We start from the raw sequence: 13,477 nt of genomic DNA, 5'->3' as shown, positions 1-13,477 counted from the left end.
GATTGATTGATGATGGTAAACAGATAACCCACGAAAACGTGGCATTGATTCTCCGATCCGCTTTCAGCGACAGGGGATACTATGCCGGAACCCGCAATGAAAACCGTCACCCGCAATGAAATATAGGTTGATTCGACTGCCCCTCCCCCATCCCTTGGCGTATACCTACAAAAATGAACATGGGCCATCTGATGTAACTGCTCTATGACTTTATCGCACGGATTGGTGGAGAAATCAAAACTACAGACGCTAGGTACAAAACAATCGAGTATTCAGTCTTTCTTTTCATAAAACTGCTCAGGGTAGGTACTTTCCTGTATTCCGTTTGCTACCAAACTTGATTGGCTTCATATTCCATGCCATAGTTGACGCATATCGAAGTTTTGAGTGAAACAAGGATGTTCTGCGCGAGTGGTGTTCGTCGCAAACTCGAAGAAGGGAAAAAAAGGTAAACCGTGACTCTCGCGCGGCATCGTCGTGGCAAAGTTGTATGGACACATTACAGCTTAAGGCTTCATATGTGGTTTCAGAAAGCCCCATACTATGTCTCACAAACAAAAACAGGGCTTGTTGAGGGCCCGAAGCGAGAGGGAAAAACAAAATATCTGATTTCATTTCATTGCGGGTGACGGATTTCATTGCGGGTTCCGGCATAGTAGAGCGAAAATGGAACACGATGAGACAGGGACAAACAAAATCGTCAGGCTAGTCGAGACGCGCACTCGGTTTCAAGTTCGCGCGGGTTGAGGCAAAGCTTCATGTTAAACATGACCCTGTCGCCGCCTATTGACATGGGCAAGTGAGCGTACGTGGTGAGCAAAGTCGACGCCGAAGAGAAGGGAGAGGGGACGAACCCTGCCTACATTTGATTGAGTCACCTAGCCGACCAGGGGTTTGAAGGTTTGACGACCGAGGATCAATTAGCGCGTCGCGTTTACGAGAAAGACGCGCTTCGTAGCACTGATTCGCCAGCAGCCAGCCCTTTCTGCAACATCGTCGCCTCTCGCCGCCCACCCTTTGCTGTTGGTCGCGCCGGGGCCAGTAGAAGATACCTTCGTTTCGAATCGAGCTTGATTTGCCGTAGTGAGGACGAGCTCGAAGGCGAACCGGGGAGCGGTTTCCTGGTCAGGCTGCAAAGCTTGGATGATAAACCGCTGGTACGGCTGGGGGCTGTTGGAGGCGTCCCTAGAAACGTCCAGACATGTATCAGAGTCGACTCTTAGTCTATCCCCTCAGAGAAGAAAAACCTCACCTAGTTCGTTGTGAGTGACATCTTGGGCGTCAGCTCATGCAAGGTGAGGTGATCCGTGATGTCCCTGGAATGCGGCGGGATGTTATTTACAGCCAAGTATACGAGGGTTTAGATTTTAGTGGGCAAGTGTACGACGCCGGAGAGAACATACGGCTCGTAGCGAATGGCATCGGGCAAGTGAGAGCGGGAATGTGGCCGAGGTAATCCTCGTCCGAGACGCGTCGCTGCGACACTTTTCGCGCATTCTTGGCTTTTCTCACGCGTCAAACGAGTATGACATCATCGTCACATCCTTTCCTTGTCTCCGGCTGCGTGTCAAAAGTCAATATGTTGGTTGAGGCAGAGTATCTTTACAGAATTCAAGTGTATGTATCTTTCTGTCACAGGACAACGATTTGCAGGAGCATGAAGTTCATCACATACAATCTAACCCCGCGAAACAGCGAGTCGCTGAAAGGGGAGCTCGGCAATCACAAACGTCATTTACAGTTGACACCATTCTCTTTTTGTTGCCCTTTACCCAAGCGAAAGGCGCGACGCGACGCGTCGCTGGGCGCCCACCAAAGTTTGCAAGGTCAGTCAGCAGGCGCTTCGTTGTCGGTTCATGCCTCATCAAGTGTCTTCAGCGTACCGATTGTGGGTGGAGTCGATACCTCAAGACGCGAATGGCCTCTCAGGAGTGTAAGGGATATGCTTACGATGCTACCACCGTTCCTCTCTTGACCAAACCGCTCAGACGAAGATTGCGACTGGATCAGGCTAGCCAAAGGGCTTCCTACGATTAGCAGTGGTCTGAAGCGGCGACGGTCTGACTTGGAAGATGAAGGTGAGTAGGCCAACTTCCCTCGCAATAGCTGCTAGTGCTGACACTTCTGCAGGACACCGTACTGAAGAAAGGGGGACTGGAGATTCGACACGCTCAGTACGACCAAAGGCAGGGACTCGTCAGCCGTCAGTGCTTGTCATTGATTCGAGTGACGAAGACACTGAGTCTGAGCTCACCGAGATTGAGGATTCGTGCTGCGCGTCAGATGTGTCCGAAGCAGAAAATGCGGATGACAACGATACGGAGCTTCCGATTCAAGTTTCCGAGTTGCGGACGAAGGAGCTATTCCCGAAACAGCTGGCAAGTACCATTGTATAATGACCTTTGTGATCCCTTTCTCACTTCAGCAGGAGACACAGGACAAGGAACAACGTTGGCTGCCGCATACAGCCTTAAAGCTCAACAGGAAGGGGTCGCGAATGTTATACCCCTTTCTTCTATCTCGTCAGACATCAGAGATGCAGCAGTTCGTCAAAGACAGTGCCACTCTAGCAGCGCACAACCTCATTTTCGGAGGTGATGTTTGCGATTGGATGTCCAAGGTCAGCGAAGATGGTCGGCTGCATCGTTTTCAGTCTCCTCTAGCCCGTCGTGGGTATGGTTTAAACATGGTGGTGTTCGCGGCCATGGTTCACATTGCGAGGGGGGCTGGCTACGACGGTCAAGGCGACATTCTCGATAAGTTAGCGAACGGATCCATGGAGCTTTTTGTCTATCCGCTTGTGATATTTGTGAGACTTGACGCAGCACAACTCCGCACTTCACTGTTTTAATTAGTTATTGACTCATTCAGGGGACGACACGACTCAAAAGTCTTTGTAAAGGGTTCATGCGGGCCGTACAGCCGAAAGCCTATCGTTTGCTCAATATCCAGGGGAAAACCCGGGACGAACTCTCAGCGCTTCTCAAGGACAGCAGCTATATATACCCACATAAAGATGGAAAGGCAGGTTTCTTGCCCCGCGCATTTGCCTTTGCTAACGTTGTTGCTTTTGGATTTAGCCCGACATGACAAAGCCTTTTGGTAGTGAGGTTATATCTGAAGGAATCAAAGCAGCATTCTTCACACCTCATGGTGAATCCGAGGTCCACTATCAAGTTTATCAGAGCTTCGGTCTAGGCCTAGCTTATCGTCATGAATTGACGTCCTCAATCAACGAGCGGTCAGACGAACATGAGGTCACGCCAGCGATGCTTTTGTTTGCTTCAACGGCAGTACGTCTTGTGTTGCTCTCCACTTGCACATATGCTTTGCTGACAACATCTGTTCTTGTTAGATCGCCGCTGTCATTAAACAGAAGCTGAATGGCAGTATCCGGGCTCCGTTGTCTGGCGCGGAGCTCGACCAACTCTTCAAAGACCATCTACTCCTGCTAGCGACCTTTCAAAAGCGGAAGCCAGTGGCGTATCATCGTCTCATGCACGGTATCCTCGAGAAGTGCTGGTGCGTACCCTGTGGGACAACCGCGCGTAACTCGAAAGCTAATGCAGTCCGGTCATTCAGCGGGAGTTCTCTCGGAAAAAGTGGACATCAACCGGTGGGTAAGAAGATTGTTGACGATGTTGATTGGGATTTGATCCCAGATGTGTAAGCATAGTTGATATCGTATGATACGCCAATACATTTGGGTTTATTTGCCACAGGCGTACAGAACATAGAGGATATAGCTGCGTTGCTACACCAGATACGAAAAGAAGTCATTCATCGACATCTCTGACCTCAGCCGAAATATGCAGATGCGAATCGAATGTACGAACATGGGGGATCATATTTTTGTGACATAGATGACATAATGACCATGGTATACATGTACCACGCCTGAAGCCTAAGTAAAGGTCTAGGAAATAGAAGTGCGTGTACCTAAGTACCTTCGGGCACCTCGCATGCCCACCTTTGGAAGCAAAATGATCCAGAGGGAGAGCGAGGAGCGCGCTCCGATTCGCGCCCGCCTGCGAGAAGGATCATCGCGGAGTCTGAAACAACTGACCTCACGGAGCCGAGTAGACGCGCGCTGGATTTTGCGTTCCTTCAACTCATTTTCTGTACTACATGGACAGTCTATTATGAGCCTGGTTTCCTCATCAGCACAATCGTGTGCTCACTTGCGACGTAACGCCGTGACGGAATCAAAGCTGGCCTCTAAAGCTCGAAGTTCACTCGTAGAAAACACGTACTGTATCTAAACCATTCTCAACCCATCCATCCCCCGATTGTTGAATGATGGACTTCTCAACATCAGAACGCTCCAGGCACGAACTGAGCGCGACGGTGAGTAGCGATGTGTTCTGACAACCCCGGTACTCTCGGAGTCTGCACCAAAGTTACTGATGACTTAGCAGAGACTTGGGCGTCATCTGTCGCCAAAAACCGGTGTCCCATGTCCAGGTTTGATCTAACTACTTGGTCTTTAGCTGACGACAGTATTCGGCGCCGCAAGAACGCACTCGAGCCCTGGAGCCACCATGCTATGTCACCTACTCCAGCCAATCAGGTCTCAAGAGGAGTCGGGCTCGGCTCGGCCATGGCTCGGGAGCGTGTGACCCCGAGGCCTCTAAGGGGTTGGATCTACCGCAATCGACGTTTTCTTTCTCTCATAGGAGCGAAAGTGCCATAGGAGGCCATAGGTGAATTGTCTACTTCGGTGGCCGGGGAGGGAACGTCACCACGCCGACAATATCCTCCGGCATCGTTTGCGTAATGTTGATTCGTCGAAGATGGCCAAGGCGCAGCGGCATTGCTGCGTGTGTTCTGTGAGGGACGTCTCAGGGTGTCCTTCTTTGTGTCGTGGTATGGTGTGATCTCTCTATATATACACTGAGCGGCTTTGACTGTCTTTCAGGATCTCCTTTTCACACTCACCCACACCATGGCCATACCACCAGGATTTGTCTGGATCATCCGGAACACCCCTCGGTTCCTGGTTCCGCCCGCTGCCACATATGTGGCTTTACGGCTCCTTCGCGAGCGCCAGCAACTTACTCTTCCCACCTGGCTCAACGTCATTGCCTGCATCTTATCCCTTCCGGCGTCCTTCATACTCTCATTCTTCTATGCAAACTTCCGCGACGCTCGTGCGGCAGCGGCGAGAGGCGCGGTTTTGGCACCCGTGGCCCCGTACAAACTCCCTGGAGCCATCGACAAAGTCGGGGCGCTTGCTAAAAGCTTCACAACTGGGTACATTGGTGGGTCCTATCGCTTGTCTATGCAGCGAGCTACTTGTTTACACATATCGCAGGCGAAGTCCCCAACGCTGACTTTAAGGCTGTTGGGAATACCATGAACTCGCGGATATTCTGGGAAAACAGGGTGCGATAGGTCGTCAATGTTTGAGCGTTACTAAATATCCTGACGTTCGCCTACATGCTTATATTAGATTGAAACGATAGAGCCAGAGTATATAAAGGTAAAAACTCAAACGTAGGGTGCCGCTTTATCGAACGCTGACCTCGCTTTTGGCAGGCTATGCTTGCGACACAGTTCAACTCACATGCCAAAGGTAATTTGAAACCCTAAGTTGATGCATTACTTTTTTGAAGTCTCACGAAAATAGGTGAATCATCGATCGATTCGGCAAAGTCGTTGTTGGGCACAGGGGTATTTAACGCAGACGGTTAGTTTGTCATGAGTTGCTTTCATATTAGCTTCTCACTCGTTGATTGTTAAGGAGAGACATGGAAGTACGTAATATCTGTCGTCAATGACTGCATTGAGAGCTACTAACTGATTACTTTTTCTCTCAATTCAGGTTCCACCGATCTGTGACAAGGCCATTCTTCAGCAGAGATCGCATTGGTGACTTCGACAATTTCGAAAAGCACGCGGACGATGCTCTTGCTCAGACTAAGGCACGTCTAAAGGAGGGGCATCCGATCGATTTCCAGGTACGTTTCATGTCTCATGCTTATGCCTTTCGCCTGCATGACAAATCGTTCAGGACATGGTATCTCGCTTCACGCTCGACTCAGCCACCGAGTTCCTCTTCGGCAAAGATGTCCAGTCGCTCTCTGCCGGCCTTCTTTACCCACCTAACTCCCCACTTGCCGCTACTTCAGCCGCCAAGGATCACCCAGCCAATGTCTTCGCGCAGGCATTCTTGGAGAGCCAGATCTCAACGGCTATCCGGTTCTTCTATGGCCCTGCATGGCGTCTACGTGAGTTCTGGAAAGACGAAGTACAGAAGCACATGGACGTGTGCAACGCCTTCATCGACCCGATTGTAAAGGATGCGCTCATGAGGAAACGTGAGGCCAAGGAGAAGGGATCAGGCCGGGAGAAGGGACAAGTTTCAGACGAAGACACGCTGCTTGACTACCTTGTCAATGTCACTGAGGGTGGGGTTCCACTTTCCTTTCATTCATTTGCGCGGACTGACAAGAGTTGATCACCAGACAATAAACTCATTCGTGAGGAAACCTTTAACATCATGATCGCGGGCAGGGATACGGTGAGTGGTTCACAGCCTATAACAAGCGGTATGCTGACGGGGTGGACAGACTGCATGCACATTGACAATGGCTGTTTACATGCTATCTCAGCACCCAGATGTCTTACGGCGTCTTCGTGAGGAGGTCCTTGCCAAAGTTGGTCCGTCTCAGAGGCCCACTTTAGAGGATATGCGGGAAATGAAGTATACGCGGGCTTTCTTCAACGGTACGTCGTTGGCACGTTGCGTTGGTTGCTTGGTCTAACCGCCCGTTACGCACCTCAGAGGTTCTCCGTCTGTATCCTCCGGTGTAAGTTCGTCATGTATACACACCCGTTGCCCATGCTCATCATTTACTCTTGCAGTCCTTTCAACGCACGGTAAACGTGATATCTACTATAGAAAGAACATCGGCATTAATGTTTGTCGTAGGTCCACTATCAGCGAACCTGTAGTCTGGCCTGGCATCAATGGGAAACCTCCTATCTACGTTCCTGCTAACACTCGGTACGCTTCATTTCTGTCGCATCCCGTCCTAGAAGTTCATGGTTGTTTGCCCAGCACCCCATACTCGGTCTACCTGATGCACCGTCGTAAGGACTTATGGGGCCCTGACGGTAAGTTCCCCCATGTGCTATACATCTGCTCGATTATCCATCTCACGCTGCTATAGCCGAGGTATTCGACCCCGACCGTTTCCTTGACGAGCGTCTCCACAAGTACCTTACGCCAAACCCCTTTATCTTCGTGCCTTTCAACGCGGGCCCGCGTATTTGTCTCGGCCAACAGGTACGATTGTTGTACGTTGGTCCCATCCCGATTTAGCTCACACCTGCGCATCAGTTCGCCTACAACGAATCTACTTTCTTCCTCGTCAAGCTCCTCCAGACGTTCTCGACTATCGAGCTGGCTGAGGACGTTCAGTTGATGCCACCGGCTGACTGGGCCAAGGCAGAGGGCCGCAAGTCGGTGGAGAAGATTATGGTCAGGTCTCACTTGACCATGTATGCCGAGGTACGGGTGCTCGCTCGTCTTTGTAGATGTGGTAGCTGACTTTTTGTTAGGGCGGTCTTTGGGTAAGGATGGGCGAGGCGAATCCTGCCGAGACGGCTTAATCGCTCTTGCGGAATATAATTCACCTTCTCTCTTCATGGACTTGTCGTACTTTTTCATGTAAATTACTTATCTCTGGCGTTATGATCTAATGATGGTTGATCCACTTCCCCACTCGATGTCTATCCGTAGTAGCTTAAGCGAGGAAATACCGTTGGAAATACCATTATAGGTATTTTCCAAGCTTTTTACAAGGTGCTAGTGTCTGACAGGAGCGGTGGAGCAGCCTTTCACATTTAAACAGATGTTTATGCAGTTTTCGAACCTCGACGTCGACTCCCTTGGGTACAGCAGCGATTTCACCATCCAGGCCGGATCCGGGTGTCCTCGTATGGGTCACCGAGATGTATGGAAAGGTGCTCGCCGCACCGCAGTGCCCGCTGCTGTAAGCAGACGAGTTTTCCTCGAACAGTGTCGTTCTCATGAACAGGACGACCACTGTCAACGGAATGGGTCTGGAAGCGGATGCTCTTCCCTGTCCAATCGCGCGCTCTGATCAGAGCATTCGCAAGTGCAGACATTGCCACGACATGGGGTGCTCAACTGTGAATCGTTATGCGTGTGTTAAAAGTACACCGCCTTTGCCTTGTCGATAATTGCCCTCGCTTTTTTGCTGATTGACCATCGAGTAGTGCTTTCAATAAAACCTCAGTCGGGTCATATGTACGTGCTAAACACATCATAAACGACCTAGCTACACTTTTACCCTTCTGTGATCACCCAACAATCGAATCCCACTCCACATCGCTGAGGAGGGCATTGGATCGACCAGACATGATGGGCATCTCACTCCTAGCACATTTGTCATGATACACTCTCCACGGGAAGTGACATGCCCCGACTTACCGGCACTTCATCAGAATCCCATGCATTAGCCTGTGGTAAGCAACTGGCTTAAGCTTCCGTAGCGTAGCGAGCAAAACCAGGTGTTCCTTGAACAGGGAATCGTAATGTGGCCCAGAAAACTCTGAAGATCCACCGGCAAGTTTGTCATTAAGTACGGCTGCAACCTAGTGATGTGCAGCATTAGCGGTGTGATAGGAGAAGGCTTGTTCAAGACATACAGCGGCTGCTGCAAGCAGTAGCATGCCAGGAGACACCTCAAGTTCGTTTCGTCGTGTCCTGTCGGATGAGATCAAGTTGTCGCCATGAACCAAGCCCAAGTCGAGCGAGTGTTCCCCTTGGTTTTGCGAGGTCTTGGGAACAAAGAATGCTGCCCTGATAGCTTGTGCTAATACTTCACTTTCGAACGGCTTGGTTTTATCAAACTGATGTTCAACTCTTGTCAGCGTAAGATAAGGATAATGGGGATAAATCAAAACTTTACCTTCTTTTCAACCGCAGGATAGATATAGTTGCTGTGGTCAATCAGGGCAGAGACCTCGCGCTTGGTCATAGAGTTCAGCCTAAGACAACGGTAGACCACATGTCGAACAGCAGCTTTGAAGCCTGTGCAGAACTTTCTGAGGCGTACGGCACCCTAATCAGAGCAACATTTAGTATAAGACAACATAAACGCAGTGATTCAAGGCGCACAAAAGTGATCAGTGGCGTAGTGTAGTCGGTGGATCCATTCTCAAGTCGATCGACAACGTCTCCTCTGTCAGTAAGGCCATTTTCCTTTGCAACACTGATCATGGCGGAAAGATACACCATATCCGCGCCATGAAATGCGAAGGGACTCATGAAACTTTCCGTCAAGTCACCTTTGATCGCCCTCGTAACCCAGTCGCAGTCACCGCCACCCAAAACAAACCATCGTCTAGCGAGTCGCAGACCATCCGTGATGACTCGCTGTATCTCTCGAGATTGGCTGCGAATCGGGAGCGGACAACCTTTGCTTTCTGACTTTGAACGAACAAGCTGGGTGTGTGGGAGCCACCTTGTTTCGTCGTTCTCCGGTGCCTGGTCTGTTCCGGGGTAAGCGATAATTTCAATGCCCTACGAGACACCGTCAATAAGCTAATTTTGACTGGCCGAGCCTCACATGTTCTGATAAGCACGTACATCTGAGGTATCGTTTACCGCCGCGCTGGGGTCAGCGTCATCGTCGGAAACAACGATGATGCTCGGCAGCCGACGTTGCTTTTTTCTTGCCGCCGCCCGTGTCGTCCTGGGTTCAACGTCTGAGGGAAAACAGCCTTCACGTCAATATGAGATAATAGGCTTGTGATCTTCGTAGCCTACCTATATCGCCGGAGGGGCAGGAGTCAGACCCATTCTTGCGCTTGCGGGTCTGTGCGTCCGAGGCGTGCTGTTGCGCCCCTTCTGCATCATTTTTGGATTCTGCGAATGAGATCAACCTCGAGAAATGTGCAAATAATTGAAGGATTGACTTACGTGTGCGAGTACGCATCGGTAATTGACGTCACTTGGCAGTATGCTGAAGGAGGAACGTCAAGGATCCGCAGATGTGAGGGAGAAGTGGGGAGGGGAACGTGTGCGCGTTCCCGCGAATCTGTAGGCGTAGATATATATTAGGGTAGGGCAATATCAATCAGCGCCGTTTAGAAGCAACACCTACGGATGTTTCCGTTGCTTCTTTCCATGTCCATTGTGCGTGCACTTCAGCTTCCCGAAGAGCCGCGCTTCTATCTAATAATCGGGTGTCCGAGTCCTCGCAAATTAAACCTATATCTGGGGGAACACCGAAGCAATATCACCTTTCATCAAGCTCGAACGTTGGTTGATGCGTGGGTCTTTCATCCCTTAGTAGCATCTCAGAGTGTGGAAAGAAGTCAACGAGATGACTTTAACGCTCGAAGCTAGTAGCTGCGTGTTGGATTGAAACAAGGTACCCGTACATATATGGCCTTCTACACTCTACAGTGATTGAGTAGAGCAGTATAATAACAACAAGAAGCACTCACAACCCTTATTCCGGCCCTCCATCCCTGCCAAGCCCACCCAATCCGATGTCACCGTCCGCCTCAAGAATCTTGAGCTCCTCCGCCAAACATACTTCATGAAGCCCCGCCGCCCTCAGCCCGTCAACCGTAGGCATCTGGACGTTTCGGGCCCAGCTACGCATCGTCGGATGGCGCGCTGCTAGCCAGATACCTTCGAGGATGCCTATCCGATTGATGTGCGAATCCTCGGCGAGCTTGAAGCCCGCGATGTGGATTTCAAGGGCAAGCATAAGGACGGATGCGATGAACGCAAACACGAGCTAGAATAGTGTCAGCGGTATGTACGGGTCACATACGAGGTGCAGACGTACGGGCACAGCGTTGATCTGGAGAGCAGCAATAATTTGTTAGCCTAACGATCAGCATAATAATGGAGAGTAGAGGCTCACGTTTAATCTCATCTGAAGCACGCTCTGCTCAACCCAGGCCTTACCAGAATCAATCTCGAATCCGAACGTGTCAGACATCTGGGTGGTAGCTATGCCCAGTCAAGTCCGCATCCTCTCAAACTGCTTGCAGGTATGAAAACGCACCTATCCACATCATACTCGCGACCATATTGGCGATCATCGTCTCAAACTCCTCAGCGCCAAGCGATATGCTCGCGTTGAGTTTCATCTCACTGCATGGAGGGGGGCTTGCTAAAAACTGCGCCCATGTTTGGTTTACAAGGTCAGTGCCCAACCCTAGAGTTAGGTGTCTAGCGTCATCTCGTCAATTAGCGTGACACCCAACAGAAAAGTCACGAAGAGGCTCACACGTCCAGTAAAGTCAGCTGATCAGTGTTATTTGCGCTCGTGAAGGACCACTGCGACTCTGGTGCGTCATCCAGTCTTAAGAGGGTTGGCTACCAAGGACACAAGTCAAACACCACACTATTTACACGCACATGCGAACACTTACCAAGCTGGTCGCGCCATCAACGCTGAATGGAAAGGCATCCCACGCCTTCGGCGAGCTAAGCTGCATTGAAGGCACTTCAAGGAGTTCGTTCGTAGACGCGTCCAAGGCAGCAGTGTTGTTCTGCATGGTAACGTAGCAACCGGCAAGGTACAGAGGTACAACTGCTGTTGTATAGTTTTGCTGAATTGAGCCGTCGGCGCCGGCTACATCGAAATATATTATAAAAGACTTGAACACGAGACGATACAAGAATTGACATACAGCACTTAGTCGTGTAGTTGATAGGGCTGTTGAATTTTTGGATTGAGTCGGCGTCTTCTAGGGTCGTAGTGAGCCAGTACATGACCTTCCCTGGGGACTGTGCAATCGGGTCCAAATCGGGTTAACTATAACGCGACCCAAATGGTACCCTTTCTTACCACATCATATGTTTGCCCGCGTACCTGGATTTGGTCAAAAACTAGACCTCAACAAGTTAGCAGACTTGACTAGGATCCCAAGCAGCCAGCGAACACTCACAAGGGGTGAATCCAGGGAAAACGTAATCTGATACGGTTTCCATCAGTCCACACGTCGCGTTTATTGTAGTCGAATTGACGAGCGTCCTCCCTGTGTATGCGTTCGTTCTTGACGGCAAGACATCGTACAACGTCGACCCGGACAACCCTGGCTGAGACGCGTATGCGCCAATAGTGTCATTCGCAAATAGGTACTGGTCAACGACCGGCCACGGCGTGTACCCGGTGCCCTGGGCAACAGCGAAGAAGTTTGATGGGAGGTGCAGCCTAGTAGGCACGGACGCATTCACAGTTCCATTGAACGTTTCGAGCTGCATGATAGTTGATGATGCAATGTGCAGCACCAACACGCATAGAAGGTATAACGTCACAGCTATGGTGCTTCCGACAGATACTGGCAGTTTTGTCTGGTGCCAGAGCCCAAGAAATGCCGAACCTAGACCTGCCCAGGCGTCCGACACGTCTGCCATGGTGGTAAGGCTTTGTCGTCGCTGAAGGTTATGGAGTAGACCGAGTTTTTGGGTGAATACGACAAGGAGCGACGCATATATCTACTCAAAGGGGGTTCGTGAGGTCAGAGTGAAGTATGCAACTCACAAGACAACTCACGACGTAAAATGCTTGCAGAGATGCACTCAGCACCGTTGTCCAAACCTGGCTTTGCTGGGTGTATGCTAACACCGTACGATGCTCGAGATGATGGGAATACACGCCCAGGAGAATGAGATGTAGGATGACAAGGAGGCCATGGAGCACATGGGATAACTGATGGATGTGTCGAGCTGAGAAACCAAGTGTCGTACTCGGGGTTTGTAGTGTTGTGCTGGAAGAAGGGAGGAACGGAAGGGCGACAGGTGTGCTTTCATCTGTGAAGCCACGGGTTGCTCAGTCCACCGCATTTATCCCAAAAACCAGAGGACTCACCTTCACTGTCTGTCACCATGCTCTTACTATCGTCCAAGCACTGCGTCTCCTCACTGTTACTCCATGAACTGAAGCGCTGTACGTAAGTATGCCGCTCTGGTGCGTACGTTGAGACATCTTGCAGCTCTAGGAAATCAGACGGTCCAGAGTTATAATCAGGTGGCTGAGGCAGAGGACGGAAAGGCATGGAAAGGGAGAGACGCAGGTGGTTTGCGCACAAAAACGAGGATGGTTGCTTTCAAATGCACACATGGTTGCGCAATGACAGGCATTGTCTAGAACTGAACAATTAATTACCCGTGTCATAACAAGAGAGACCGACATAACTTAAGGTGATCGGAAGCAAAAAAAAAATCGCACAAGCGCAGTACAAGCGCCCGGATGCAATGCGCGAAAGACGTGTATAAAACATCCGATAGCCATGGATGCGTTTCTGCGCATTTGACGCCCAGCTTGCACGTTTGTTCTACTAGCCTTCTCTCTTTACATTCGAATTCCTCCTCTCAGACCGCTAGTGGTGCCGATGGGCCCAACTCTCGCTAGCTTTGATCTCTACACTCTTGTGCCTCACGGACTCAGACCGGCTCTCGAGAAGATATCTTACACTG

General features: G+C 50.5%; 4 protein-coding genes across 4 annotated transcripts; 2 read left to right on the top strand and 2 right to left on the bottom strand.

Moving 5' to 3' along the window:
- Positions 1–767: 767 nt before the first annotated feature.
- Positions 768–3,670, top strand: CONPUDRAFT_72292 (uncharacterized protein; the record flags this gene model as incomplete). The annotated part of the gene is made up of 11 exons (XM_007769295.1): positions 768–799; positions 959–1,157; positions 1,286–1,429; positions 1,639–1,826; positions 2,011–2,078; positions 2,131–2,382; positions 2,426–2,499; positions 2,528–2,809; positions 2,872–3,060; positions 3,081–3,293; positions 3,356–3,670. 11 exons carry the CDS (start codon positions 768–770, stop codon positions 3,668–3,670), a joined length of 1,956 nt encoding a protein of 651 aa, XP_007767485.1.
- A 1,160-nt stretch (positions 3,671–4,830) lies between these two features.
- CONPUDRAFT_143538 (cytochrome P450 monooxygenase pc-2) lies at positions 4,831–7,728 on the top strand. The gene is made up of 18 exons (XM_007769591.1): positions 4,831–4,866; positions 4,919–5,261; positions 5,315–5,385; positions 5,453–5,482; positions 5,539–5,575; positions 5,630–5,689; positions 5,744–5,756; positions 5,825–5,960; positions 6,014–6,410; positions 6,468–6,523; positions 6,573–6,729; positions 6,788–6,812; positions 6,868–6,882; positions 6,935–7,009; positions 7,064–7,119; positions 7,176–7,291; positions 7,346–7,516; positions 7,567–7,728. The coding sequence occupies exons 2-18, from the start codon at positions 4,946–4,948 to the stop codon at positions 7,615–7,617; spliced, it is 1,782 nt and encodes a 593-aa protein (XP_007767781.1). The 5' UTR covers positions 4,831–4,866; positions 4,919–4,945; the 3' UTR covers positions 7,618–7,728.
- Positions 7,729–8,248: 520 nt separating this feature from the next.
- On the bottom strand, positions 8,249–9,971 carry CONPUDRAFT_164644 (uncharacterized protein; the record flags this gene model as incomplete). The annotated part of the gene is made up of 8 exons (XM_007769590.1): positions 8,249–8,407; positions 8,462–8,625; positions 8,680–8,883; positions 8,943–9,095; positions 9,152–9,556; positions 9,623–9,741; positions 9,803–9,901; positions 9,956–9,971. 8 exons carry the CDS (start codon positions 9,969–9,971, stop codon positions 8,332–8,334), a joined length of 1,236 nt encoding a protein of 411 aa, XP_007767780.1. The 3' UTR covers positions 8,249–8,331.
- Positions 9,972–10,344: 373 nt separating this feature from the next.
- Positions 10,345–13,117, bottom strand: CONPUDRAFT_164643 (uncharacterized protein). The gene is made up of 12 exons (XM_007769589.1): positions 12,870–13,117; positions 12,555–12,811; positions 11,947–12,496; positions 11,847–11,887; positions 11,689–11,785; positions 11,428–11,630; positions 11,283–11,371; positions 11,058–11,224; positions 10,914–11,002; positions 10,836–10,850; positions 10,486–10,784; positions 10,345–10,438 (listed from the first exon to the last, which is right to left on the bottom strand). Exons 1-11 carry the CDS (start codon positions 13,054–13,056, stop codon positions 10,491–10,493), a joined length of 1,989 nt encoding a protein of 662 aa, XP_007767779.1. The 5' UTR covers positions 13,057–13,117; the 3' UTR covers positions 10,345–10,438; positions 10,486–10,490.
- Between the last annotated feature and the right edge of the window lie 360 nt (positions 13,118–13,477).

Source organism: Coniophora puteana, assembly GCF_000271625.1.
Source record: "Coniophora puteana RWD-64-598 SS2 unplaced genomic scaffold CONPUscaffold_5, whole genome shotgun sequence".
In the NCBI taxonomy this organism is placed as follows: Eukaryota; Fungi; Basidiomycota; class Agaricomycetes; order Boletales; family Coniophoraceae; genus Coniophora; species Coniophora puteana.
The sequence above is the reverse complement of the archived record's forward strand: the minus strand, read 5'-3'. Positions and strand labels throughout refer to the sequence as shown.

What these genes read in the sequence shown, in the direction of transcription:
- CONPUDRAFT_143538 (XM_007769591.1), top strand. Translation starts at nt 4,946, where the DNA reads ATGGCCATACCACCAGGATTTGTCTGGATCATCCGGAACACCCCTCGG. An exon ending in TACGTTCCTGCTAACACTCG is followed by an intron (nt 7,010 to 7,063) that starts GTACGCTTCATT and finishes TTGTTTGCCCAG; the next exon opens with CACCCCATACTCGGTCTACC. An exon ending in GTATTTGTCTCGGCCAACAG is followed by an intron (nt 7,292 to 7,345) that starts GTACGATTGTTG and finishes CCTGCGCATCAG; the next exon opens with TTCGCCTACAACGAATCTAC.
- CONPUDRAFT_164643 (XM_007769589.1), bottom strand. Translation starts at nt 13,056, where the DNA reads ATGCCTTTCCGTCCTCTGCCTCAGCCACCTGATTATAACTCTGGACCG. An exon ending in CATGGTGACAGACAGTGAAG is followed by an intron (nt 12,812 to 12,869) that starts GTGAGTCCTCTG and finishes GTGGCTTCACAG; the next exon opens with ATGAAAGCACACCTGTCGCC. An exon ending in TTTCCCTGGATTCACCCCTT is followed by an intron (nt 11,888 to 11,946) that starts GTGAGTGTTCGC and finishes GTTGAGGTCTAG; the next exon opens with TTTTTGACCAAATCCAGGTA.